General features: G+C 57.2%; 3 protein-coding genes and 1 long non-coding RNA gene across 8 annotated transcripts in view; 2 read left to right on the top strand and 2 right to left on the bottom strand.

The window, feature by feature from the left end:
- Window positions 1-13,721, bottom strand: part of LOC121094758 (tyrosine-protein phosphatase non-receptor type substrate 1-like) — a 29,339-nt gene extending 15,618 nt beyond the window's left edge. The window contains exons 1-2 of one of the 3 annotated variants that reach the window (XM_040608817.1): window positions 13,495-13,721; window positions 12,048-12,283 (exon numbers count right to left, since the gene is read on the bottom strand). In XM_040608817.1, the coding sequence (XP_040464751.1) occupies window positions 12,048-12,283; window positions 13,495-13,561 (303 nt within the window). In that variant the 5' untranslated portion in view covers window positions 13,562-13,721. Of the gene's footprint in view, window positions 1-8,613; window positions 8,629-11,932; window positions 12,284-13,494 lie in introns of those variants that run through there. The other 2 variants (XM_040608816.1, XM_040608815.1) reach the window with 2 other exon arrangements.
- Window positions 13,722-14,305: 584 nt separating this feature from the next.
- LOC121094583 (tyrosine-protein phosphatase non-receptor type substrate 1-like) lies at window positions 14,306-16,985 on the top strand. 2 transcript variants are annotated; one of them, XM_040608423.1, is made up of 6 exons: window positions 14,306-14,635; window positions 14,729-14,896; window positions 15,254-15,604; window positions 15,864-16,181; window positions 16,317-16,646; window positions 16,747-16,985. In XM_040608423.1, the coding sequence occupies exons 2-6, from the start codon at window positions 14,830-14,832 to the stop codon at window positions 16,848-16,850; spliced, it is 1,170 nt and encodes a 389-aa protein (XP_040464357.1). In that variant the 5' UTR covers window positions 14,306-14,635; window positions 14,729-14,829; the 3' UTR covers window positions 16,851-16,985. The 2 variants fall into 2 exon arrangements, with proteins under 2 accessions (XP_040464357.1, XP_040464356.1); XM_040608422.1 differs by lacking the exon at window positions 14,306-14,635 and having other exon boundaries at window positions 14,656-14,896.
- On the bottom strand, window positions 16,838-18,914 carry LOC121094586. Its single transcript, XR_005829898.1, has 3 exons — window positions 18,904-18,914; window positions 17,065-17,077; window positions 16,838-16,912 (listed from the first exon to the last, which is right to left on the bottom strand). It is a non-coding gene; the product is annotated as an uncharacterized LOC121094586 (long non-coding RNA).
- Window positions 17,311-24,638, top strand: NSFL1C (NSFL1 cofactor). Of its 2 annotated transcripts, XM_040608425.1 has the most exons (10): window positions 17,311-17,439; window positions 18,216-18,313; window positions 19,262-19,336; window positions 20,538-20,703; window positions 21,041-21,133; window positions 21,772-21,881; window positions 22,337-22,474; window positions 22,977-23,141; window positions 23,927-24,003; window positions 24,234-24,351. In XM_040608425.1, coding segments are annotated over exons 1-10 (1,026 nt in total). In that variant the 5' UTR covers window positions 17,311-17,337; the 3' UTR covers window positions 24,236-24,351. The 2 variants fall into 2 exon arrangements, with proteins under 2 accessions (XP_040464359.1, XP_040464358.1); XM_040608424.1 differs by lacking the exon at window positions 23,927-24,003 and having other exon boundaries at window positions 24,234-24,638.
- Window positions 24,639-25,137: the final 499 nt, after the last annotated feature.

The following is a 25,137-nucleotide window of genomic DNA, read 5'->3' as shown; positions in this document are numbered from 1 at the left end:
TTTGGGGCCATGCGTGCACAACCATGCCTGAGCACCAGTGAGCAGCCAGCACCCATGGGACCCCTCCACAGTAAACCCAAATAATTGCACCACACGCCCTTGACAAGGCACTCAGGGTTGCAAGGACTCGCTGCCCCAGGAAAGCTGGGAGCCTCCCGGTCGTATCCTAGCCCAGGCCCAGCCTCAAACACAACCCAGCCCAGCCCCAGCACCATAAAAGATGCTGCTTTCATAGCTCACCACAACAAAACGAGGCGTGCAACCACATCAGAGCACCAAGTCTGGCCCCAGCACCCACATGGGGTCTACTCCAGTGCACACAAACCAGCGCAGCCTCCCTGCAGCTGGAGAGCAACACATATGGAGCTGGGCACACCCACCCCATCTGTCCTCCAGCTCCAAAACCAAATTTCAAGACCCTTCCAGCTTACAAGCCAGGTGAACACATCCTACAGCCCTCCTGCCTCTCCCCACCACCCCTCAGGCTTCAGAGCCAGCACCCTCACAGGGCTCTTAGCTGGGAGAAGTGCCACACAGATGCCTTCTAAAGTTGATAGCACCAATTACACTGCTGATATTTAGGGCTTCCAGCACAACAAATGGAGCTTCAGCTTCATTAGGTACCCTGCCAATTTAATCCAAGACATCCAGTACAGAAGGAGCTTAAATTAGTTTATCTGATGTTAACTTATAACAAGCAATATGTTAACACAAGGATGGAAAGAAGTGACCTGCAGCCTGTTTGCAAGGAGCAGCTGAGCTGGACGGTGACCCAGAGAAGAGGCAAAGGGAGCAGGCACCCACAGCAGGAGCACCCTAGTCCTGCAAACACCGATTTAAGAAACAGGGATGTGTATCATACCTCTCTGCTCAGCACATGCTCCTCCTGCAGTACCCACCACCATGAACACCTTGCAGCTGGAGAAGGGACACCCAGCCACCCCCTTATGTGCAAGAGGCCCTGGGGGGCTGGGGGTGGTAATGAGCTGTAGGTGCTTTGTTAAGTCTGTGATTGCTCGAAGAAAGGTGGGGGTGGGCTGTGGAGGCTGCTGTGTGAGCAGCCTGTGCATGGGCTTTGCCCCTTGCCTTTTGTGGGGGGCTCACGGGAGCTGCCCGTCATTGCTTTGGTCAAGCTTTTGTTGCGTGATTTAGGGCTGAGCTGAGCTAGCTCAGGTCCTTATCCCACATCCCATCGGTGAGATGGTGCTGGGGGTGAGCAGGGAGGAGCTGCTCCCCAGTGCAGGGGACTTTCTGAGGAGGCCACCGCTGTGCACGCCAGCCGGACCCAGCACCTGTTACCGCGGCTCCCGTGGGGAGCTGGGCTCCTCACCACAGCCTGCTTCACCGGAGCAGCCCTTGAATGCTCTGCCAGGGTCAGCTGGTCCCTCCAAGCCCATAAAATGACTTTCAGGGAGGATGAGGGAGGGATGCTGGTACTGCCTGCCTGGCGCTGGACTGTTCTGGGATGGAGCAATGCTCCAGTGCCATCATGGTGTCCATGCACCATCACCCTGGGCTGCAGCAGTGGTAGCAGAGCCCAGCCAGCGTCAGACCACCCACCACCGTCTGCTGAGCAAAAAGGGAAGCACATGGGCTGCAGCAGGAACCGCACCTGCGCCGCAGGTTGCCTGTGGCAGTGCCATGCAATGCTCCCAGGATGCTCCCGCTCGGCAGCAGCGCCCTGCGCGGTGCTGCAAACCGGGTAACTTGGCCGGGCTTCCTTAATGCAGCCCTGCACGCTTCTGGCCGGGGGAATTCCTCCTGCCTGTGTCAGAGCAGGAAAGGTGGTTTATATCCTGTGCCTGGCCTGGAAGCGGCTGGGCTGACCTGGAGGTGATGGGCAGAGGGATGGAGGGTTTAGGGTGAAACTGCTGACTGGTTGGGAAAACCCAGCTGTGGGGGATGGGGGGCTGGGAAATGGCCCTGGCAGGGCTGGCGCGTGCTGCCCAGTTAGCTGCTGTGAGCCCTGGGGGGGCTGTAATGACCTTTGTTTGCAGGCAGGATCCTGCCTCTTGCTCTGGAGAATGATTTACTCGCTGGCTCTAGGTGCAGCAGGTGAGCAAAGCCCGAGCAGTCCCACACCGCAGCCTCCTGGGTCCACAGCACAGGGACAGGGACAGGGATGGGGGCACGAGGCAGCTCCCACCTGGGGCAGCTCCCTGGGGGCACAGGGCAGCCCCAGTCCTGCATCACTTGTGCCAGCGGTTGCAAAGCTCGGGGGCTGTGGGGAATATCTGCACTGGGTGGGGGGCTCAGCCAGGGCTCACCCCAGCTCTTGTGGGCTCCAGAGACCTGGGACCCTTCCCCAGGCCGGGCTGGGCACGGAAGGGATGCTCAGCCCCGGGAGCAGTGGTGCTGTGGAGGAGAAAGCGGCAGGGAGGGGCGGGCAGGCAGGGGCAGCCAGGGAGCTCCAGCCATGCACGGGGACATGTCGGAGCTGGGCGTTAATCATTGATGGACTCCCGGGAGCTGTTTGAGCTGGAGCCTCCATCCCTGCTCCGGAGCGGGATGTTCTGCACCGTGCTGGCCTGTGGGGCCATGGTGGCAGTGCCAGTACCCAGATTCCCGTGACACACAGGCAGCTCCCCGCAGTCCACGGCCAAATGTATGTACTGGGGGCTACTGGGAGGCCTTGTCACACTGACGCAGACACATTTACTTCACCGGTCCAAGCCCCTGCAGCTGTGGCCCTCCCCAGTGGGCCAGGCCCCTGCCAGAGCTGCTGGTGATTCCCCACATTGGATGCAGCTCGTCCCCCTCCAGCTGCCCCCTACTCTTAACCTGGGGGCTGCCAGTGCCATGCCCATGCCCGGGGCTGGCCAGGGGCTGTGTGGGACAGCCTGGTGGCCAAGGGCTCCCGGGGTGCTGCAAGCGAGAGGACGGGTTGCAGGGTGTGGGGATGCACATGGGGACTGTGGGTGCCTGTGACCCTACAGCCCCATGGGGTGATGCTAGAGAAGACCTTGGTTTCCCCTTGGCAGTACTGGTATGACCATGGCAGGGTGTGGAGCCCAGCTGAGGGAAGAGCGATATCATCTCAGTTTTCTTCTGCCTTTTTTTTTTTTTTTTTTTTTTTTAACTCTGCGTCCTCTCAAAGTTCTTTGTTGATTGCAAATTGTTATCATGAAAGCTCATCCAACGCTGCAATAGCAGATAATGCTCTGTGCGCTCCCAGGCACGGCTGCTGTAACTCATTGCAGGCTGTGCTGCCTGATAAAGTCCTGCGGCAGCTGCAGATGAAAATAAAAATGCTAACGTGGGGGGATTTATCATGTTAAGCTATCTCAGCCCATCGCTTCCTGCTTGTCAGAGCTCTCACTGGAGGCACCAGGATGGTTGCAGGACTTTGAAGCCCAGGTTTGGTGGGGGCATTTGTGCTGTTGGACCTTGGCTGGCCAGGACCTCACACCTCCAGAGCCAGGGAGACGGCCCGGCGGAGGGCTGAGCTGGGGCACGTGGGACACAGGAGACCTGGTACAACCCCCCATCCCACTTTCCCAAGTGTTACTAATGAGGGTGCTGAGACATAACAGCGTGGCTGGCAGCGAGGGCTTTCACCGAGGTTATTTGTGAAAGTGCTGTATCTGATGCATTGTGGTGGAAATGGCCATTTCACTGTGTCTGGGATGCAGCGGGGATGTGCCCCCCCTGACACGGCTGGACCCAGCCTGGAGCTGGGGGGTGCTGCTCTCTCGACCAGCCCCCAGCACCGTCAGTGCCGTCCCCAGCACTGACACCGGGCTGTCCCTGTGGCTGTCCCCACAGCAGCCTCACAGCTCAGGGGCTGTGCGCCAGAGCTCAGCGCTGTTTGCTCTGGCCCCATTGAGACCAGGCACATCCATGCTGCCTGACCCAGTACTCCCAGCTCTGTGGGACTGGGGCCATGCTGGTCCTGCAGATGGGAGCATGAGGAGAATGCTTTTGCAAGGGGGTTGTGTTGGTTTTTTGGTACTTTTGGTTTTGGTTGTGGTTTTTTTTTTTTTAAGCTGAAAGGCAACAAAAAGCACAAGGATTAATTCCGGCTCTGCAAGATCCGCTGTGTGCCTGGTGACTGTATTGGTCCCAAGGGTCTGGCCTGGCCCTGATAAGGAGCTGCAAATCAGAACTACGAAATGCTGCTGTCCTGCCCGGGAGCTCAGCCTGCCAGAGCCATGGAGGGGGATCAGGGATTTAGAGGGTCTGCGTGATGTCTGACAGGTTTAGAAAATACTGCCTGGGATTATCTACTAGCAGTGGTGACCAGAGACCTTTGAGCCGAGACACACGTCGGCACCAGCTGATGTCTGCTGAGGGGGGGTTCATGCACGTGGGGAACCTGTTCCACATGTGCATGCGTTTGCATATGTGTGCATGTACACACGTACCTGTGTGCACACAGGTGCATGCATGTGCAGCAGCAACAGCTCTGGAACAGGCTACAGGCACAAATGGGGCTGCTGGCCTTGTGGCATTGCAGGGTCCAAGCCATGCATGGCCCCTGGCAGCTGCCAGACCCGTGCCGGGTCTTTGGTGCCAGGAGGGAACGTAGAGAGCCGGCGGCAAAGCATCTGCCCTGCACCATACGTGAGGGACGCACCAGCCTTCGTTGTGCTGCAGCCCTTTAACAGCAACTCCTGACCGCCAGCATTAATGATATCCACCCAATTAGCTGCTGCAACCTCCACCTAGCCTGAAGGATTAGCAAACGAAATCATCATCCCAAGGCATAAGCAGTTAACACCACTAATTAGTCATCGTGTGAATCCTAACCCAAACAGTATCCCGGGTGCAGGCAGCCAGCCGTGGCAGCACCGCGGGCAGGGGGCTGCTGCTGCCCGCCCGGCCGGGGCCTCCCTCAGCTCCTGGAGACGGGAGCTGTTTATGGAGAATTTGCCGGGCTCGGGGATACGATATTTTTACATGTTGCCATAGTTACTGATGCCATTATAAAATTAAGCCTGAACTTTGCGGAAGAAATGGATCTGTCAGAAGCAATTATTTTAGCAAGCGCGTTGTTGATCCCACTGTGCTGCCCACCCCATGGCCGGCAGCGAGGGGCTGAGCCCAGCCGGGGCGATGGAGCTCCCCGCTGAAGGCTCTGCAGGGGCCACATCCTGCTAACGCGCTCGTTGCTGGGCCAAGGTGCCGGAGCACTGGGTTCGCCTGGTTGCACCACTGGGAGCCACCGGCGCCAGCACAGCCCCTTGGCGCTGGCAGTGCCATTGGGCACGTCGGGGCGAACAAAAGCCGGCTGAGAGCGCGCTTTCAGCCGCTCCACAGCTCTCTCCCGCAGCGCCTGCTTTCCCCCTTCTCCTGCCTCTCTAAATATTTTTTCCTTTCCCTGCACTTCTCAGAGGGACGCTTGTGCTGGGCTCGGGGCACTGCCAGTGCTGGGGCCACTGCCAAGTGCATCCAAGCTTTAAGGTTGCTCTGTGCCAGGAGGAGTGGGAGCCCCAGGGACCCCGGCGGCATCCTGCCCTTGCTGGCTAACAGGGATGCCCTGCACTGCCCTCGGGGAGGAGAGCTCCCCAAAGGGTTTCCCCATCCCGAGCAGCAGCCCCCAGCTCTTTTACCTGGACAAAACCCACCAGAGCGTCCCCAGGAACATGCACAGCTCACTCTGGGCATGGTGCATGTGTGGATGTTGCGGGGACCAGGACCACCACACCAATGGGCCACCAACAGCTGATCCAACAAGAAGAGCCCTGGGCACCCCCAGAGCAGGGACACCCCTCCTGCCTGGGGTGAGAGGTCCCCTCCCTGGGACCCTCTCTCAGGCGCTGGCAGGACCAAGTGCCGCAGCTGCATCCACCCTTCCCGTGCTGGCTCTGGAAGGCAAGCGTCCCTGAGCAGCGTCCCACCAAACACCAAAAGCACAAAGCGAGTCTTTCTTAAGCACTGGATGTTCCTGTTCATCCCACAGTCCTGGAAATCCCTCTTTAATCATTGCCAGAGTCTTGGCCTCTACGACATCCTGCGGTGAAGGACCACACGGGCCAAAGGAGTGTTGGACGCAAAGGATTTCCTTTGAAATGTGTTTGACACTCTCATTTTCACTGCTTACCCCCTCTGTCTGCAATAGAAGAGATGGAGAATGGCTGGAGGGCAGCCCCCGATCTGCTCCATGCCCCTCCAGCTCCAGGGATTTAATGAAAATTATTCCAGGTCAGGCAGGGAGGTTCTCAGTAACAATAGCTGCAATAGCACAACCTCCTATTAGATATCAGAGAATCCACACAGACAAGCAGCATCCTCCAAGCACCTCTCCTCAGCTTAAAGCCCCAGACTGCAGCCCTGGGGTCCTGGTCCGCTTACCCATGGCCACAGGGCCAGGTTGTGGCATGGGCACAGCCTGGCAGTGCCTGGGAGCCCACCTCCTCCCCAAACTCTCTGGGGGGTCCCACAGGGCACCCCGGTGCCGTGGGGTGGCTGTGCTGTAATGCTGCTTTCACTGGGGGTGGGCTCGGGGGGCTGGAGAAATCTCTGCTGTGCTGGAGAGAGCCCTCGCTACGTCAGGAATCCAGGAGGAGGATGAGGCTGGCAGCGAGGCTGTGGCACCAAAACAGTTCCTATGACAACCCCAAATCCCAGACCTGTTTATCCCCTTTAATAAAAATCCACAATAACCATGAAACCGGGGAATAAGATTCAATAAGTAAGACGCAAAATAAATCACGAACAGTGCAAAATATGTCACTGTTTTACTTTGGCTTTATTCCTTGTTTTCCAAGGAAAAGCCTGAGAAATGGGGAGCTGCAAAGGGGTGAGCTGGCGGGTCTGGAATTGGTGGGAGCAGGGTCTGGCCGTGCAGCATCCCTGGGCTTCTCCCTCCAGTTCTCTCTCCTGGGAGGAGCGCAGCCCAGGGCAGTCAGCAGGCACATGCAAGACCCACGTGGCATTTCTTGGGGACAATCGAAGGTGTCTCTGAGACCCTCTCACCCTTCCCAACCCCCTCAGAGCACCCCAGCTGTTCCTCCAGCTCCTCGCACTGTTCCCTGTTGGTGTCCTGGCACAGCATCCCCATGGCATCGCCTGGTACCCATGGCATCACAGGGTCCACATGGCATCACTCAGTGCCTGTGGCATCGTGGGAGCCCTGTGGGGTCCCGGTGACATCAGATGCTCTTGGACCCATGGTTGCTTGGCTAATGCTGATGTGCAAAGGGACCAAGCTGTCTCTCCCTGGGGATGGGCTTGTGGCCACCACAGTCTCACAGTGGCAAGGACAGAGATGGGGACAGAGCAGGAGCGCAAGGGCATCTTGAACAGAGACAGACACAAACCAGGGCTGGAGCTGCTGCCCCGTCAGCTGCTGGAGGGGACAAGGCAGAGCGATGCCAGCTCCCGGGAGACATGATGGCCCCTGGGCACCCATCCCCGTGAGAAGCACTGCCAGCGCGGGGGGGCTCTGCTTCTCATCCAGAGCGGAGCATCCCAGGGCAGGGCATGAGGCACTTAGCCCTGTCTCTCCCCTTTTCTCCTTGCTCAGCCCTGGCTCCAGCACAAGCTCAGCTTTGTCCCACTCCCCAGAGTGCTGCCAGCCCTCTCCTGTCCCCTGGGACACCAGAGATACGCCCGCATCCCCCTGTTTCAGACAGCCCCACGTGCTAGCTGAGACCATACTCTTCCTCCGTGTTAATTAAATCATTGCTCCCCCTCCCCTCACTGCCAGGGCCAGCCTCCTCCATCAGGCATGCGCCCTGGACTAATTGCTCTCTGTAATTGCACGCTTTCCTTTGGAGGCACACACTCCCCCTTGGCTCTCAGCACAGCCCGTGCCTCCAACGCTGGCTCCCTGGCACGGCTGGCATGGCACGGCACGGCACAGCACGGCATGGCATGGCACAGCACGGCATGGCACAGCACGGCATGGCACGGCACAACATGCACCGCCACCCTGTCAGGCCCTGCCAGCCCTGTTGCCTCAGTGCCTCCGGGAGCTGTTTCCCACCTCCCAGGGCCAGGAGCAGGGCAGGCAGCCCCTGAGCAGCCCCTGGCCCTTCCCCAGCTCCTGCTTTCTGCTGCTCCCCAGGGTGGGGGTCTGTGCAGACCCCCACTGCAGCGCAGCCAACCTCAGCCTCTCTCCAGCCCTTTTGCTTGGATTTGCCATCCCACAAGGTCCCGGCACCGGGCTCACACACCAAAGCTCAGCTGAACCCGCTGCACCACCCACGTGTTGGGAGCTTCTCCGCTCCACTGCACGCTTGCCCTGGCATGGCATTGCCCCAGGGTGTCCGTGCATGGGGTCCAGCCCTGGGACACAGCCCAAACCCTGGCTGGAGCTGGTGTGTCCCCTCCCTGTGACACCAAGCCTCTCCTCACTGCCTGTCCAGCCTCAGCTCCACACCATAGCGAAGGCATCTTCACTCAGCCCCAGCTGCGGGCAGGAGGAGCTGGTGGGCACCAGCCCCGGCATCACCCCATGCCCACCCCAGCCACTGCAGCTGTTGACACAGCACAAACACCCGCCTTTCTCGTTCGAGCACCCGGTGGGTGACTTAGCGGGACGTGACAACCAGCAGCACCAGGAAAACACCACGGACAAGCAGTTAATCCCTGCCCCCAGCATTGCCTGGTGCTGCCCCCCAAGCGAAGCGCTGCCCCCCGAGCAAGGTGCTCCCGGCACGCTCCTACCTTGTGTCCGTGCTTGGGCACTTGTTTGTGCTTTCACTGCTGGCACACCTCGGGCTGGTGGCTTAAAGGATTTTCCTATAATAAGCACCAAATCCCTCCCCTGGGCAGTAAAGCTGCAGACCTGGGCCCTTTTGTAGGTGCAGAGCGCGCCGCAGTGCCCTGCTCGCTGGCTGCTTTGCATATGCTAGTATCAAACTGGATTTTCCCCCTCCTGACCCAGCCCAATGCTTAAAAAGCCCTAAATCCCCTTGAATTTCATTTCCCCTTGTCTGCGAGGTCTATCCTCAGTTTCAGTCTCACCCACATATTTTACATACTCCTCTCAATCCTGGTGTGAGCTTTCCATGAGCTTCTCTGTGCCGAGGCTGCCCAACCCGTGTCCTGCTCAGAGCAGCCACCACCTCGGTGGAGAAATGAGCCGCTGCCCGGCACGGCCATGGCTCCACTCGGGAGCTGGTGCTGTGGGAGGCTTCACTCCGACCCCACAGCCCTTTACTGCTGCTGGGGTGGTGCGGAGGGGGCCAGGCTGGGGACAGGTGCTGTGGTGGCGGTGATGGACCCCTGCCCTGGCAAAGTCCCCCCTGCCACCATGCCCACCGGGTGCCGAGTGCCCCCAAGCTGTCCCGAGAAAGTGATGACCCAAAACTGTCCCCAGTGTACATCCCCGGAGCAGAGCATACTTATTCAGTCATGCAAATGAATTTCAGTAGTGGCTTCTCACCCCCCGTAACAGTTCTGTCCCCAGGAGGATCTCTCCTGGCAGATAAGGCTCTCTTGGGTACACGCACGCTGCTGTTTCATGCTGTCTTGTTTCACTTCTTTTTTGATTTCATGGTAAAAAGTAGATAAAGTTGGAAACTGGCAGCTGCAGCAGCTTACAAGGTTACAGGCAGCAGCAGTGGCAGAAACAGCAGGTTCCTCTGCCTGCAAAGTGTGTTCTGCCCTTAGCCCGTGCCTGCAAAGCAGCCGATTTGCTTGTGGCAGCACACACTGGGGTGGGAGTGCCTGCTGCCACGGGTGGGTGGGTGTGCGCACCTTGTGCCGGGGTGCAGCCGGGTGCTGCCGTGGTGTCTGGCATGGGGCACGCACTCTGTAGCTTCCTGCTGTCACCGTGTTCCATTGCTGGCCACCGGCCTGCTCTGCTCAGAGGTGGGCACCCAGCACGTGTGCACAGAGCAGGAGATGTGCAAGGAGCAGATGTGCACGGAGCAGATATACAAGGAGCAGGGGATGTGGACAGACCAGATGTGCAAGGAGCAGATGTGCATGGAGCAGATGTGCACGGAGCAGACTTGCACGGAGTAGGGCTGTGCATGGAGCAGATGTGTATGGGCTGGCTGGGGCTGGAGCAGGAGATGTGCATGGATTGGGGAGAATGGGTAGAAGGGCTGGGTGGTGCCAGCTGCCCCGATTTTAACACAGCATCCTGAGGCCCATTCCCAAATACCAGCCCCGTCGGAGGGTAGGGAAAGGTGGGCGACAGCTGGCCCTCAGCCCACAAGCTGCAGCAAAGCGGCACCGAGGGCTGTTCCTGAGAAGTGACTCACACATCAGGAGATGTGGGTTTCGGAGGAGCCGGGCAGCCGCCCTGCCCAGGGAGCTGCCCGTGGGGCTCAGCACCAGCCCAGCAGCAGCACAGGGTGAGCTGGCACGGGGCTGCGGAGGGCATGCATCTCCCAGGACCCCATGGGACCAGCGCTGTTTCTCTTGCTCTGAACACAGCAGGACTGGATGACACGGCTGTTTGATGGCTTTAATGAGGATGGGATTGATGAAGTGACAAGATAAAACAAATTATGGGCCTGCTGAGCCAGGAAAAGTGCCGGTAGTGGCCTACGCTGGTGGCAACAGGTGTGTGAGAAGTCCTTCTAGTGTGACTGGCACCGAACAGCTTGCACAAGGCAGAGGTGCTTAGCCTTGTGGCCTGATCCTGCGCTTGAGATGGCTGCTGGGTCCTGGGAGAGCTGCTCCTGAGCCTCACCCAGCACCATTGATGAGACGGGAATGAATTAGGGGAGCTTTGCCAGCTCTGAGCATGGCGTGCCGAGCTTAGACCAGGGTGTGCCATGCAAACAGATCCGCTTCTTTTTTGTGCTCTGCAGCAATGCCCCTGCTTCCTCCCCCAAAACAGGCTCTTTGGCCTTGCAGGCTGTGGTGCCACACGTCACTTGGCAGCCACCCTTATGCTGGCGTACTCGGAGCAGGCTGGGCCGGGGTTTCTGCCATGCCGTGAGGCCACGGGCAGGGGCTGGAGATCAGCGTAGTGGATGTCATTGTCCTCCTTGCTGCTTTGCTGCAGAAGTGCACACAAACGGTGAATGCTGTCACAAGAAAAGTCTCACAAAAATAACCCTCACGGCAAGTTCAAGGTGGGATGGCAGTGCCACAGCTGGACAGATGGCCCTGTGCCATGGCGTGGAGCGTGCTGGGACCACGTGCAGGCAACTACTGCTCCCCCAGTGCCCACCCTGCCCCAGAGCCTTGCAGAGCCCCTGCAAGTCAGGGCATCAACATGGGATGCTTTGCCCTGTGGTCACGGCTCGCTCTTACCTGGCTGGGCAGAGGTGAGGTGACTGCATCCAGGACTTCGCTGCTGGGGGAGAAGGATGGCCATTAGAGCTAAAGGGAGCAGGGTCCCCTCCCCACCCAGCACAGCCCTCCTCAATTCCCCTCCCGAATTTCAGCCCCACTCTGTAGCAGGTGGCCACATGATGCCCACGCTGAAGGCAGAGAGGGACAGTGTGCTGTCTGCATGCCTAGGCCAGGCTCAGACACCATGGTGAGGGGCTGCAGGGAGGTCTCTGATGCTGGGTGCTCCTCACTGTGCACTTCTGTGAAACACAGAGCAGCAACACAGTGTAGCAATGCGCCTGTGAGTAAAGGACCTTTTCTGGGGAAAATCACTGCTCCAGGAGAGGAAACCAGGATAAGGCAGGTGGATAAAGAGGATCACTCGTCTCAGGGTGCAGAAGAAATAGGTGGTGGGTACAAACCTGGGGGTGCTGGGGGTCCCTGCACAGCACTGCAGAGGGATGGGCGAGAGGCTGCCTACAGCTGCTGGCCCAGCTTTGCACGGGCTCACTGCCTTGCCTCTGCGCTTCCTCCTGTACATGCAAAAGGCGATGAAAAGGCTGAGGAGAAGGAGGAAACAGAGCACTACGGCTGCAGCCACCATGCCAGGAACCGGGGCTCCCTCTGTGGATACAAGGCAGAGAGGGGAGTGGGTGGTGGGCACGGGGCAGTGCAGAACCTTGCCACAGGCAGGATGGGGGCTGTGGGACAGGGTCCCTGGGAGCAGCGTCCCTCAGGCTGCACTCACCGTGCACGGACACCTCTGTGCCCTTGCCGTGCTGAAACACCTGAACACCACCCAGTGATTTGCTGAACTTCACACAGTAATAGCTGCCGGCATCCTCGAGGCGAGCATCCATGATGTGGATGGTGAAGTCTGTGTTGGACTCACTCACCGCCCTCGTCACACGAGGGAAAGAGCCTGTCTGGTCGTAAATGGTCTCGTTCTCGCTGCCCCAGCCCTTCAGCCACTTCACGGGGCCAGGGGGACCATCTCCGGACGTGGTGCAGGTCAGGGTGAACATCTCCCCCTTGTTCACTGACACCTTGGCCTGGGGCTGCTGCAGCTGGAAGCTCTGACCCGCCTGGGCACCCGCACCTGGGGCACAGTGACAGGAAGGTTTGGGGCTGAGCAAGAGGTGACAGCTTGCTCCATTCACCCCAAGTGGCACAGGCAGAGCAGCCCCGGCTTGCTCCGGGCTTGCAGCAGCAGCTCAGCTGAGAAATATCCCTGGATATGGCAGAGACCAAACCGCAGGCACCGGTAGCGGTGGAAACCAGGTGCAAAATGTACAAGGGGCCAATTTGCATCCCCCTGCCCTGTTGTTAACAGGAGGTGCTGCAGGTGCTTGGAGTCCAGAGAAGTACAGAGGGAGCCAAGGGGAATTCCTGGCAGGAAAAACTCCCAACTGCTGTTAAACATTAATGCCCCAGCTCAGTACAACACGAGCCAGGACTGTGGGGGTTCTGCGAGGCAGCGGGTTCACAGCCAGGGCTGTGTGCGGCCAGCCAGGAGCTGGCTCTGTGCGGGGCGTGCCCTGGGGCCCAGCACAGCCCCCAGACCCCTTCTGTCCCCAAACCCCTCCTGCAGCCCAGCACAGCCCCCAGACCCCTTCTGTCCCCAAACCCCTCCTGCAGCCCAGCCCAGCACAGCCCCCAGACCTCTTCTGTCCCCAAACCCCTCCTGCAGCCCAGCACAGCCCCCAGACCCCTTCTGTCCCCAAACCCCTCCTGCAGCCCAGCACAGACCCCAGACCCCTTCTGTCCCCAAACCCCTCCTGCAGCCCAGCCCAGCCCCCAGACCCCTTCTGTCCCCAAACCCCTCCTGGAGCCCAGCACAGACCCCAGACCCCTTCTGTCCCAAACCCCTCCTGCAGCCCAGCACAGACCCCAGACCCCTTCTGTCCCCAAACCCCTCCTGGAGCCCAGCACAGCCCCCAGACCCCTTCTGCCCCCAAACCCCTCCTGGAGCCCAGCACAGCCCCCAGACCCCTTCTGTCCCAAACCCTTCCTGGCGCTCAGCACAGACCCCTTTTGTCCCCAAACCCCTCACTACGTCCAGCACCGGCTCGGCGGGGCTCGGCGCTGCCCGTCCCGCCCGCGTTGCCCCCGGCAGCCCGGCGCAGCCCAGCAGGGTGGTCGCAGGGGGCGAGCCCCTCCGTCCGGCGTTTGCCTTTGCCCTCCTGCTCGCCTTAGCGATCTGCTCCGGCGGCCGGGCCTCCCCCCGCCGCCCCCCGGGGCAGCCGCCGTCGGCGGGGCAGGGGCTGGGGGCGCTGGCGGCGGGGGCTGCGCTGCCCCCTCCTCACTCACCCCAGAGCCGCGGCGGGAGGAGGCTGAGCGGCCCGAGCAGCAGCGGAGCCGCCGCACGCCAGGCCATGGGCACTGCCAAACTTCGGGCTCCGGCGCCGGGAGAAGGAAAAGGAGAAGCCGCGCAGGAAATGGAAGCGAGCGGGCGCGGGCTGTTAACGCTTTTGGTGCCTGCCCCGAGCAGAGCCGCCGGGCGCTCCGCCGGGCTTCACCCCCAGGGGCATCACCCCCAGGGGCATCACCCGCGAAGGGCGTCACCCCCACGGGCGTCACCCGCGAGGGGCATCACCCCCAGGGGCATCACCCGCGAGGGGCATCACCCCCAGGGGCATCACCCGCGAGGGGCATCACCCCCAAGGACATCACCCGCGAAGGGCTTCACCCCCAGGGGCATCACCTGCGAGGGGCATCACCCCCAAGGACATCACCCGCGAGGGGCTTCACCCCCAGGGGCATCACCCGCGAGGGGCATCACCCCCAAGGACATCACCCGCGAAGGGCTTCACCCCCAGGGGCATCACCCCCAAGGACATCACCCCCAAAGGGCCTCACCACCCAGAGGAATCACCCGCGAGGAGCATCACCCCCAAAGTGCATCACCCGCAAGGGCTGTCACCCCCAGAGGCATCACCCATGAGGGGCATCACCCCCAAAGTGCTTCACTCCCCAGGGGAATCATCTGTGAGGGGCATCACCCCCAGAGGCAACACCCCCAGGGACATCACCTGTGAGGGGCAGCACCCCTGAAGGGCATCACCACCAAAAGACTTCACCCTCCAGGGACATCACCCCTGAGGGTGAAGTGCCTCCATGTCCGCCCCGACCCCAAGGGGCTGAGCTGGGCTTGGGGCAGGACAGTGGCTCTGCCCCCCGGGTTTGGCGAGCCAGCTGGATGGGGCTCAGGCAAAACCCTGACTGAGCTCTGCACCACGGGCCCATCACAGATGCCAGCCTGTGCCCTGATCCTGCTGGCAAGGGCTGGGCATCCCCCCAGCACCCCGGGGTGCTGAGCTGTCGGCTGGCCACGTGTGGGGGAGTGTGCTGGGTCGGGGTGCCGCTGGCTGGCTGCCAGGTGCTGGTGGCCGTGGCAGACATTGGCACGGCAGAGCGGGGCTGACATCACTGCAAGGCCCAGCCTCATGACGTGAGATGTGAACACAGCAGGCACGAGCTGGGACTTGTGCAAGGGATCCGTGGAGGAACTTGGGTGGTGAGCTCCTTCCTTCCCCTTTGCCAGGAGGCAGGCCAGCACCCTGCTGAGCCGAGCTGAGCCAAGCCGAGCCGAGCCAACCAGCCAAGCCAAGCTGAGCCATCGGGGAGGGGGACGTGGGAATCACCATGGCTCTGCCAACACGGGTGCTGCCTCTCGCCTGCCTGATGCTGCTGCTGCTCTGGAGAGCCCTGGGTGAGTGGGGACCTGGCACAGGCCCAGCGGCTTTCCCACAGCCCACCCCGCCATGCCACTGACAGGGCAAGTCCTTCCCTGTGCCCACAGGTATCCAGGGCCCTTCTCTTGCTGCCTCCCTTCCAGCTTGCTTTTTTCCCCAGCCAAAGAGTTTGTTTTACTCCAGCAACTCCCAGGCGCCCTGGCCCCTCCCCATCCTGCAGTCCCCATCAGTGCCAGCTGCCACTGGGGGTGAGAGTAGGGGACATCTCTCTGCCCACTGCTGGGTTTGGAGCTGGCAGTCTGGCAATGCTCCGTGCTGTGCCCTGGCCCCAGGGTCCCTCATCAGCCACAAACCTTCCTGTCACTGTGCCCCAGGTGCGGGTGCCCAGGCGGGTCAGAGCTTCCAGCTGCAGCAGCCCCAGACCAAGGTGTCGGTGAACAAGGGGGAGATGTTCACCCTGACCTGCACCACGTCCGGAGATGGTCCCCTTGGCCCCACGAAGTGGCTGAAGGGCTGGGGCAGCGAGAACGAGACCATTTACGACCAGACAGGCTCTTTCCCTCGTGTGACGAGGGCAGTCAGTGGGTCTGATGTGGACTTCACCATCCACATCATGGATGCTCGCCTCGAGGATGCCGGCAGCTATTACTGTGTGAAGTTCAGCAAATCACTGGGTGGTGTTCAGGTGTTTCAGCACGGCGAGGGCACAGAGGTGTCTGTGCACGGTGAGTGGGGCTCCCAGAGCAGCTCCCGGTGGATGCCAGCCCTGCTGGGCGCAGCCCCCAGCACAGCCCAGCCCAGCACGGTGGGCTCTGCTGTGGGTGAGCGGAGATGGGGAAGGGGCTCGGGGGCTGGTCCCAGGAGGGTTCTGTGGGCCACCCCCGGGCAAATCTGTGCCCCCACGGGAGACCCCGCTCCCTGCAGCCCCGGGGCTGTCTGGGGGTGGCAGAGCCTGGTCTGATGGCCCCACACTTCTTCCCACAGCCAAACCCAGCCCCCCGGTTGTGTCCGGGCCCCAGCACAGAGCGGGGCCGGGGCAGTCGGTGCCTTTCACCTGCACAGCCGGGGGGTTCTTCCCCAGAGACATCAGCGTGAAATGGTTCAAGGACAGGAGCCTAATTTTGGCTCGGCAGCCCCAGATCATCACCCCTGAGCAACTGAAATCCTCCTACAACATGTCCAGCACCCTGACGGTGATGCTGAAGGAGGACGACGTCCGCTCGCAGCTCGTCTGCGCGGTGCAGCACCCCACGCTGACGGCCCCGCTGACGGGGATGTACCAGCTCAGCAAAGCCCTGCGAGGTGAGGGCTGGGAGGGGAGTCGGTGCTTGAGGTGCCCAGCTTCTGTGGGGCTGGGGGTCCTGGGGCAGGGACAGGGCACCCTGCGGGGAGCAGAGCCAGGGGACACTAGGCACCAGGTGCTGCCTTTCTTCCCAGTTTCCCCCAGTGTCCACGTGGATGCTGACCGGCTGAGCCTCTCTGAGGTGAACAAGACCGTGAACTTCACCTGCCACGTGAAGGGGTTTTACCCGCGAGGGGTGACCATCACCTGGCTGGAGAATGGGACGGAGATAAAGGTGGAGAACACCTCCCAGCCGGTGGAGACCCCACAGGGCTTGTTTGAGCTGAGCAGCCTGCTGCAGGTCCAAGTGACAGAGGAGAAGAACGGGTCCATGTTCACCTGCCGAGTGGTGCACGACGCCCAGGACCCCATCAGCAGGACGGCCACCCTGTGGATCGCTGCCCAGTCACAGCGTAACATACCAGGTAACACTGTGGGAGCACTGTTGGGTCCCCATGGTGGTGGGGGGCTGTGGGGTGCCTGCGCTCAAGCCCCAGCTGCTCATGTCCCCTATCCCCCCTACAGGTGTGACCCTCCTGTGGAGCCCGGGCTTGTGGCTTGGCATCCTGCTGGAGAAGGGGCTCCTTGGCGGCCTCCTCATCTTCCTCTTCAGGTGCATGAGGGTGTGACTGGGGACACGGCGGGGCTGCTGCCCTGTCCTGCTCTGTGTGGGCACCTGCTTCCTCGGGTCCTGGGGCTCGGCCACCGTCAGTTTTGTCATGTGTACCTGGAAATAAATGGGCCGGGATTAAATAATAAATTAATTAATGGGCTGTCCTGGGCTGCTCAGTGCCTCTGGTGTGGGCGCCTGGCCCTGTCTGCAGCCTGTACACCCACCCTCACCTGGTGCTGGGCGCTGCACGGGCGGTGCTGGGCGCTGCCCGTCTCGGTGCTGGGCGCTGCCCGTCCCGGTGCTGGGCGCCGCACACCCGGTGCTGGGCGCCGCACATAGAGCCGCCGGGCCGCCAGGGGCCGCTGTGGCAGGAGGGGTAGGGCAGGGCGGCGCTCGGCGGCAGCTGTTCCCGCCCGGGAGGCTCTGGCGGCGCACGCGGGGCGGGGCGGAGCGGCGCGGGGCGGGGCGGACACGGCGGGGTTTGGGCGCTGCACCGCGGCAAGATGGCGGACAGGGAGGAGGCGCTGAGGGAGTTTGTGGCCGTGACCGGCGTCGAGGAGGAGCGAGCGCGCTTTTTCCTGGAGTCCGCCGGCTGGGACCTCCAGGTAGCCCCGCCGCCGCCCCGCTCCCCTGCGGCCTGCCCGCCTGCGGCTGGGCCGAGGCGGGGGGCTCGGCGGAGCCCGGCTCCGGGCGGGGGCTGCGGCCTTAGAGGCCAGCGCAGCGGCCGGGGGCGGGGGCAGCGCTGGGCCCGGAGCTCGGGCCTCCGGCGGCCTCCGGCCTCTCCCCGCGGCCGTTCCCGAGCTCTTGGCCCGTCGCCGAGCTGCGGGGGTCGGGCCCAGCCCTTGCCGCGGGGCCGGCTGGGGCCGGAGCCCGCCCTGGTTCTCACGTTCATTTGAACGTCGCAGGTTTCCCGCATGGGGCCAGGAAGCGGGGCCTGGGCTTTGGGAGGTTTCCTGATCGCTGGCGAGGCAGCCGGTGCTCTGCCGGCAGCAGACCCGGCACCCCCGAGTTAAGGGGGACATTGGCCACTGGTCTGACCTGCTCCCGCCACCGACCCCCTTCGGGTGACCTGGCTTTGTTAAATGCTGAGGCTACTTATGGGCGTCAGCGACTGGTTCAGAGCAGTAATTTTAGCATAACTGCTATAGAAATATTACAGAATAAGTGCCTCCTGTCGGGGAAGTTGCTCTGGCATACTTGCAACGAAGCCAAATATTACAAGCTGGCAAAGCCCTGTCTGTGCTAGGACCTTTAAAGGGGGAAATTGCCTCACGAGGTCCAATGTGGCAGAAACTTTAGCTATGTTGTCTGTGTGCGGTTTTGCCATTGTTCTGGAATGCTTGCTTTCATCCTGAAAAGCTCCTGCGGTGTGCCTTTCCAGATTGCGCTTGCCAGTTTCTATGAGGACGGGGGTGATGAGGACATTCTGACTCTTCCCCAGCCGACACCCAGCTCTATATCCAGAGGCACTGCAGCCAGGTGAGGAGGGAGCTTCAGCTCAGGCTGATCTATTTATCTGAGGCCTGTAAACCTATTTATGTAAAAAAAGCAGGCTCTATCTAACGTTGATTTTCAGGAAAGATAGCCCTGCATTTAGGTCTGCTTCACCTCATATGGCTCTAGAAATTGTGAAAACCTCAGTATTTATCTGTCGCAAGCGCAGATGGTTATTGCACAGCTAATTCAAAGGTCAGTTAGGACAACTTGCCTTCTTGTTCAGGAACGTTTCATTTGTCTTTTGAGGTTAGAAGATAATCGGTCAGTGATGCTTTCATCTGAGCAGATTGGATCTCCACAGGAAAAATACTTTCTTATTTTGTGTCACACCTGATCTGATCAAGTTAAGCATTTTACAAAAATAAATTAATTTTGCCTTACCAAATCCCTGTGCGATAGGGAAGTACTATCCAGTTTTAAAGAGGAGTTGCTGACTATATCCTGAAGGAAAAGTGCTGTCGGTTCAGCTTTGGTGAATAAAATCCATATTGCAGAAGAGCCTGTTTTCAGTTTGGATCACAGCTAACAGTCTTGGCAGAAACAACAAGAAGGGAAGGACATGGAGGCTGGACTGTCCTGGGGCCTGGTAGAAAAACCTGTGCAGGTTGGGAAGCGGCAGATCTTTGGAAGAGGCAACAAAATCCAGTATGCAAACAAAGGAGGGGTGACTGAAGACTCACTGCTTTTTCTATGGTTTCAGCTGCTGAGCCTCCTCCGGGGCACCCGCTCTTGTTTTTTGTTGGTGTAGTTGGCAGAGAGGTCCAAGAGCTCAGTTCACCACTCTGTTACGCCAGTGCTGACTGTCATAGAATAATGAATCAGGTCCTAAAAGTAGAACAGGGTCAACCTAACTGCTGAGTTTGGGAGCTTTTGCTTATGTGATTGAAACGTATCATGAGGCTGACGTACTTCTCCAACTGACTTTTGCAGTGACCATAGAGTAACATCGTTTAGAGACCTTGTTCATGCACAGGATGATGATGATGAAGAGGAGGAGGGACAGCGGTAAGTTTTCAGTTAAAAACTTAAAACCTGTCTGTTTATCTCTGCCCTTTTGTGATGGCTTGCCACTTCTGTATAGTTTTTTTTTAAAAAGCAGATTTGTGTCAATATGAAATTTCCTGTAGTGAAAAATCTCAGGTTTGACAGGGAAAGAGCAAAGTCTGTCCACAAGCACTTGCTCAGCATGGCTGTGTAAGCACCAGTTTTCATCGCTGAATTGATGAGAATCCTGCTGAGAGAAAGTCTAAGGTAGGATGTGGAAGCCCTAGGTTAATAATAGACAAAAGCTCAGATCATTTGTGTCGGTAGAGAATGGAAATGTGGGAGTAATGCAGGGATTGCTTTTCTTTCTGTTTGGTGGTTTTTTGGGTTTTTTTGGCTGGGGATTTTGGTTGGTTGTTTTGGTTTGAAGTGCTGCTTAAGGGTAATGTAAAGGAGTGTGCAGATGGAAAAAAAAAAAGTAGGTCCCCTTTCCAGTGGGAACATGGTGTACTCATGGGAAAGTTGTCTATGATGCCAGCTGTAAGTAGTTAAATACCCTTAAGGTTAACAGTCAAGGTAAACTGAATGGAGCTGATGTATCTTAAGGTGGCTTAACCTAGGTAGACTGTGCGGTCTTCTGCAAACAGATGTGAGCTTGCTCTGTATGTGTTACAAGCAGTCTGGAGCTAATAAACCTGATCTTCCAGAAGTGCTTAATTGCACTTCACCGACTGTGCATTGATTGCTGCCAGTTCACATCGCTCCTGTGTGTGGCAATCTGTCACTGTGGCATGAATGTGTGCCTTCCCTCAAAATACCAGTTAGATACTGGACATCTTTCATCTGACAGGTCAGAAACTTGCTGGAAGTCTTGTTCAGCTTGGTAATATAGCTGGTACTAGCGTTTGAAACTGAGCCTTGTCAGTCTGGACTGTTTGTCTTGCTAGGTCTGGCAAAGTTATTATCACTTTATTGCTATTGATCAATGGATAATTTTACAGTAACTGGTATAAAAAGAAAGTCCCTGCAGTACAGGGACTTGTAAGTGGCTACGACAGCAGAGATGCTGGTAGTAGCTAATATTTGCAGATCCAGGCTGTTTCATTAAGCTCCACAAATATGAACAAGTAGATCCTGATATAAAACTTCTGGGTCCTGTCCCATGCATCTCCTGGAGAAGCAGTGGTCCAGTCTTACCCAGAAGCCGTGTGCTTTCTGTTAGGTTTTATGCCGGTGGCTCGGAGAGAAGTGGACAGCAGATCGTTGGTCCTCCAAGGAAGAAGAGTCCCAATGAGCTGGTGGAGGATCTGTTCAAAGGAGCAAAGGAGCACGGTGCAGTGGCGGTTGATCGGACGGCCAAGAGCAGTGGCGAGACTAGCAAGCCTAAAGTGAGGAGTGATGACTTCTTCTTTCTGCTCCCCTTTTCAGTTCAGGCTCCCACCCTGACAGCTGTTTGGGACTGTGGAGTCCTGGAATTGTCTTAAAAGGACAGCTAAGTCTGGACTCCTCTCCTAGTGCGGCTCCAATTCATGTGTCTCAGTGGCAAGACAAGCCACTTTCTTGTGCTGTATTTATTAACTTGCTGGTCACTGTTCCTGCAGGACAGTAGATACTGCTGGTGCTGCAAAGCCCCCATTTGTCCGTAACTGTGTTGGGGAAAGGGAAGCAAGCTGTCTCCGGTTTGTGTCATTCTATAACCTCTTTGCCTGCCTCTCTCTCTCACAGCCTTTCGCAGGGGGAGGATATCGCCTCGGGGCTACTCCAGAGGAGGAGTCAGCTTATGTGGCAGGAGAGAGGAGACAGAATTCTGCTCAGGATGTGAGTATCTCTCTATTCTGTTTTGTAGATGTCACTTGAGGGATTTCTTTGCTCTAGCTACACAGCTTGTGAGCCCAGAGAGTTATAAAGCTTTATAGAAATTAAAGAGGACAGAAGTATGGTAAATCCCGCTTCTCGTGGGTTTTCTGATTAGAAAATAGTAGATGCTGGGGTCTTGGTAAGCAGTTTTCTGATGAACTTAATTAAGAATCTGAGTGTTCCTTAGAAGTGCTGATTGTGAAATGTAGCGTGCAAAGAGCACTGGGCGATTCACTCTTCTTTGTCCACTGAAGAGATGTCAAGCTAAGGGCAGCAGGGCAAGATTCTCTTGTGCTTGGTTTGTGACAAATATGCACCCTAGGCCACGCCAGGAGCTTGGTTTAGGCTCCTTGCCTAACGCACTCTTGGCTTTTCAACTGTATTTATCAAAAAGGGGTCTGTGGTGCTGCCTCCAGGCATGGATGCATGACCATTACTTAGCCAGTGCTTTGGGTTTTTCTCCTAACCCAGAGGAATCTGGCTGGAATGTTTTCTGCACCTTGAAATTCCTCTGCCAGCCAGGAACTTTTCCCTTTGCGTCTGGTTATTGTTCTTACTAAGATGCTTCAGTGAGGCTGATTGTTTGGGGGCCACTGCAGGTGCATGTTGTACTGAAGCTCTGGAAGAGTGGATTCAGTCTGGATAGCGGCGAACTGAGGAGCTACCAAGATCCGTCCAATGCCCAGTTTCTTGATGATATCCGCAGAGGGTATGTAGCAAGAGGGGAGAGAAGGAATAGCAGTTTTCTGAAACAAGCATTTGTGGAATCCAGGATGCTGAATCAATGGCATGTTTCACCTGGGCTTTCTTATAAGAGCTAGATTCTTAATATGGAAACGATGGGAGGGCAGAGCTGACCGTTTGCTTCAGATAGATGGGAAGTGGCTTCGGTCTGTATGGGGCCTTGAGAATTTGAAGTGAACAAACAGACTTTCCTATTTGGGCTGAGAATTTCTGATGCATCATGTCACTCCAGGTGAGGGCTGGGGAAAAGTAACATTTCATTTGTGTCTGTCACTGGGGAGGTGTGCGTCTGCCCTGTTAATTAAGCAAGGGCTCACTGTGATTCCTGAAATTCCAGAGGTGGTCTGTGGCTGGCAATTTTTCTCTGCACTTGCCTGACGTGCTTTTTTGGGCAGCTGCCTTAGGACACTGTCTTTGCAGGGAAGTCCCAGCAGAGCTGCGCAGGTTAGCACGGGGTGGACAGGTGAACCTGGATATGGAGGATCACCGTGATGAAGAGTATGTGAAACCTAAAAGTGTCTTCAAAGCTTTTACTGGAGAAGGACAAAAGCTGGGCAGGTGAGCAGCGCTGGTTTGCTACCTAAGAGAGTCACTTGAGAGTTTTGCTAGGTGGAGCCTTTTGAGTAGTCTTTCTGAAGAAAAGGCACTCGGTGCCTGTGGTATGGGAGGTGTTCCTCTAAAAGAGGAAATGAGGTTTACTGGTGCGTACTGTGAGATGGCTCAGCCTTTCTGTGGCAAGAGGCAGATCCCTAGTTTGGAACCCCCATGGTACGTCACGTAGAAGCAGTGTTTCCAAGTTACCGTGTCCCTGTCCCTCAAGGTGTGTGAAGACACATGATGCAGTGTTCCAAAGGGAGATGGTAGAGGTGAAGTTCTAGACAAGGTCTTGCTGACTGGCCGACTCCTAAATTCTCACTTCCAACCTGCATTGGTGTCTCTTGGCTAGGAACCTTGGTAGCTGGCCCAGCAAGCGATAAGCTCACTGCCTGACTCCTGGCACCCTGCAAACAGGGGAGTCGTTTGGTTTTTAACAGCTTGCCTTTTATCTCCCCGTCCTCAGCACGGCACCACAGGTGATGGGCACCAGCTCGCCAGCCCAGCAGGCAGAGAATGAAGCCAAAGCCAGTTCTGCCATTGCTATCGATGAGTCGGAGCCCATCACCAACATCCAAATCCGGCTTGCTGACGGTGGGCGACTGGTCCAGAAGTTTAACCACAATCACAGGTACAAACGCAACAGGAAACACAGGTTACTGACTGGGAAGGCCTGAACGGCACTGCAGACTGCACAAATGGAACAGATGTTAAAATCCTGGCTAGCCTGCTAAAGGGAGCTCTGGGGATATTTCGGTATAGGTGAAGAGGAACAAAATTACGCTGGGGTTTTAAGGCGGTCGTTAACTGTTGGAAGGATAGGATTTGCTTTCCAAATAGTGATGGATTATAGCCAGCAATACTGCACCTGGGAGCATCAGTGTTATCAGCAGATTATAGCCAGCAATACTGCACCTGGGAGCATCAGTGTTATCAGCAGAACTTTTCTTGATGCCATCTATAAAAAAACTTGAATCTCTATAAGGGCTCTAGAGATTGGCAGATAATTAGGAAATTGGTTTGGTTATTCTGACTCTCAATTCAGTTTTCCACTGTGCTGTTCCCTGTGTTGAAAGGAGCACCAAGGGGTGTTCCTACAGCGGTTCCGTTCCCTTGGAGGAGTGAAGCTGGTTTATATACACTGCTTCATTAGACTTCTCTCCCAAAGCCCTCACCTACCTTATCTCAAAGAGCATGGCCATTTGTTTGTACCTGTTCCTCCAGTTTCTAGAAGAGAATCAAACATGGTACAAAGAGCTATAAAAACCTTCTGTGATTTGGTTCAGGAAATAGATCCAGTGTCACTGTTCTAGCTGCTCTTGGGAGTTGAGATCATCTAGGTTATGCTGTGTGTGAGGAGCTCAGTCACTTACAGCAGCTAGTGTCAAACAACTTGTTAATCTGTTTGTCTTGAAGGGTTCAGAAGCGTTCTATTTTGAATAGCCGCCTGACAACAGATGTTACCTTTGGGCAGCGTAAAAGAACATTTAGCTGTAAGTCTTTAGCCTATAAAGCAGCTTGTGTTATTTCACTAAATGGGAGCTTACAGAGGGGTAGGTTAAATCAGAGTTGTCTGGCTGTGGCCTCTACTGTTAACTGAAAACAGAGTGCAGTGACTGCAGGGTTGCGCGCACTGGAAAGGGTGAATTTAGGCTGTTGCCGTGCATTTTCATAGGATGTTCAGTAACAGGGTCACCCTTGTGTGTTTGATCCCTTTGGACAGGATCCGTGACATCCGGCTCTTCATAGTAGATGCTCGGCCAGCGATGGCTGCCACCAGTTTCGTCCTCATGACCACCTTCCCAAATAAAGAGCTGACTGATGAGAACCAGACCCTGAAGGAAGCCAACCTGCTCAATGCTGTCATTGTTCAGCGATTAACATAAAGGAACCCACCTCTCGCCACACGCCTGTCTGCAGTGCGCATGTGTCGTCTCGTCCTGTGTGTGCACCCATGCCGTGCAACACAGGCTCACATCTACTCGTAGCTCTGGGTTCTTAGGTCTTGGTTGGACTTTTTTTCCTCTTTAGTTGCATTTCCCATGGGGTTTTTTTTGTTGGTTTTTTTTTGTGATGATGATCAGTGGACTTCAAAATAAATAAACGAAACGAATCTGTTTTGAAAGGAGCTGCAGCCTATTGTGCCACAAATTCTCCCACGACAGTTCAGTTACTTTTGTGGATTGTGTTACTGCAGTCTTTAGAGGAGAGGAAGGTAAGGGGGAAGGGAGCTCCCAGGGAGCAGTTTCTGTCCAGTGCCAACTGGCTGCTGCAAAGTACTCCCTTTATTGTCGCTCATTAAATATAAACCTTACGAGAATGGATGATCTCATTGTCAGGATAATGGTGATACTACTGTAAAAGTGTTGTCGGGGAAGTCTTTGTGAAACAGCTGTTGCTCAGAATGGGGAGAACTCCCAACATGTGCATGTGGGTGCAAGGTTTAACACTACTCTTGGGCTTTTTCAGAGAGAGAGCCTTGATTTTCCTTCCCTTGGCAGAACTCTTGGGGACATTCATTGCAGTACATCCCTGCTCTGCCCGCCCCTTCTCCAGCAGTCCAGGCTGACTGCAGTTTTAACTTGCTGTATTGCGTTTCTCTGAGAAACCCTGATGCTGACTTTTTC

This window comes from Falco naumanni, chromosome 10 (assembly GCF_017639655.2).
Source record: "Falco naumanni isolate bFalNau1 chromosome 10, bFalNau1.pat, whole genome shotgun sequence".
In the NCBI taxonomy this organism is placed as follows: Eukaryota; Metazoa; Chordata; class Aves; order Falconiformes; family Falconidae; genus Falco; species Falco naumanni.
This window is presented reverse-complemented; position numbering and strand designations above follow the sequence as displayed.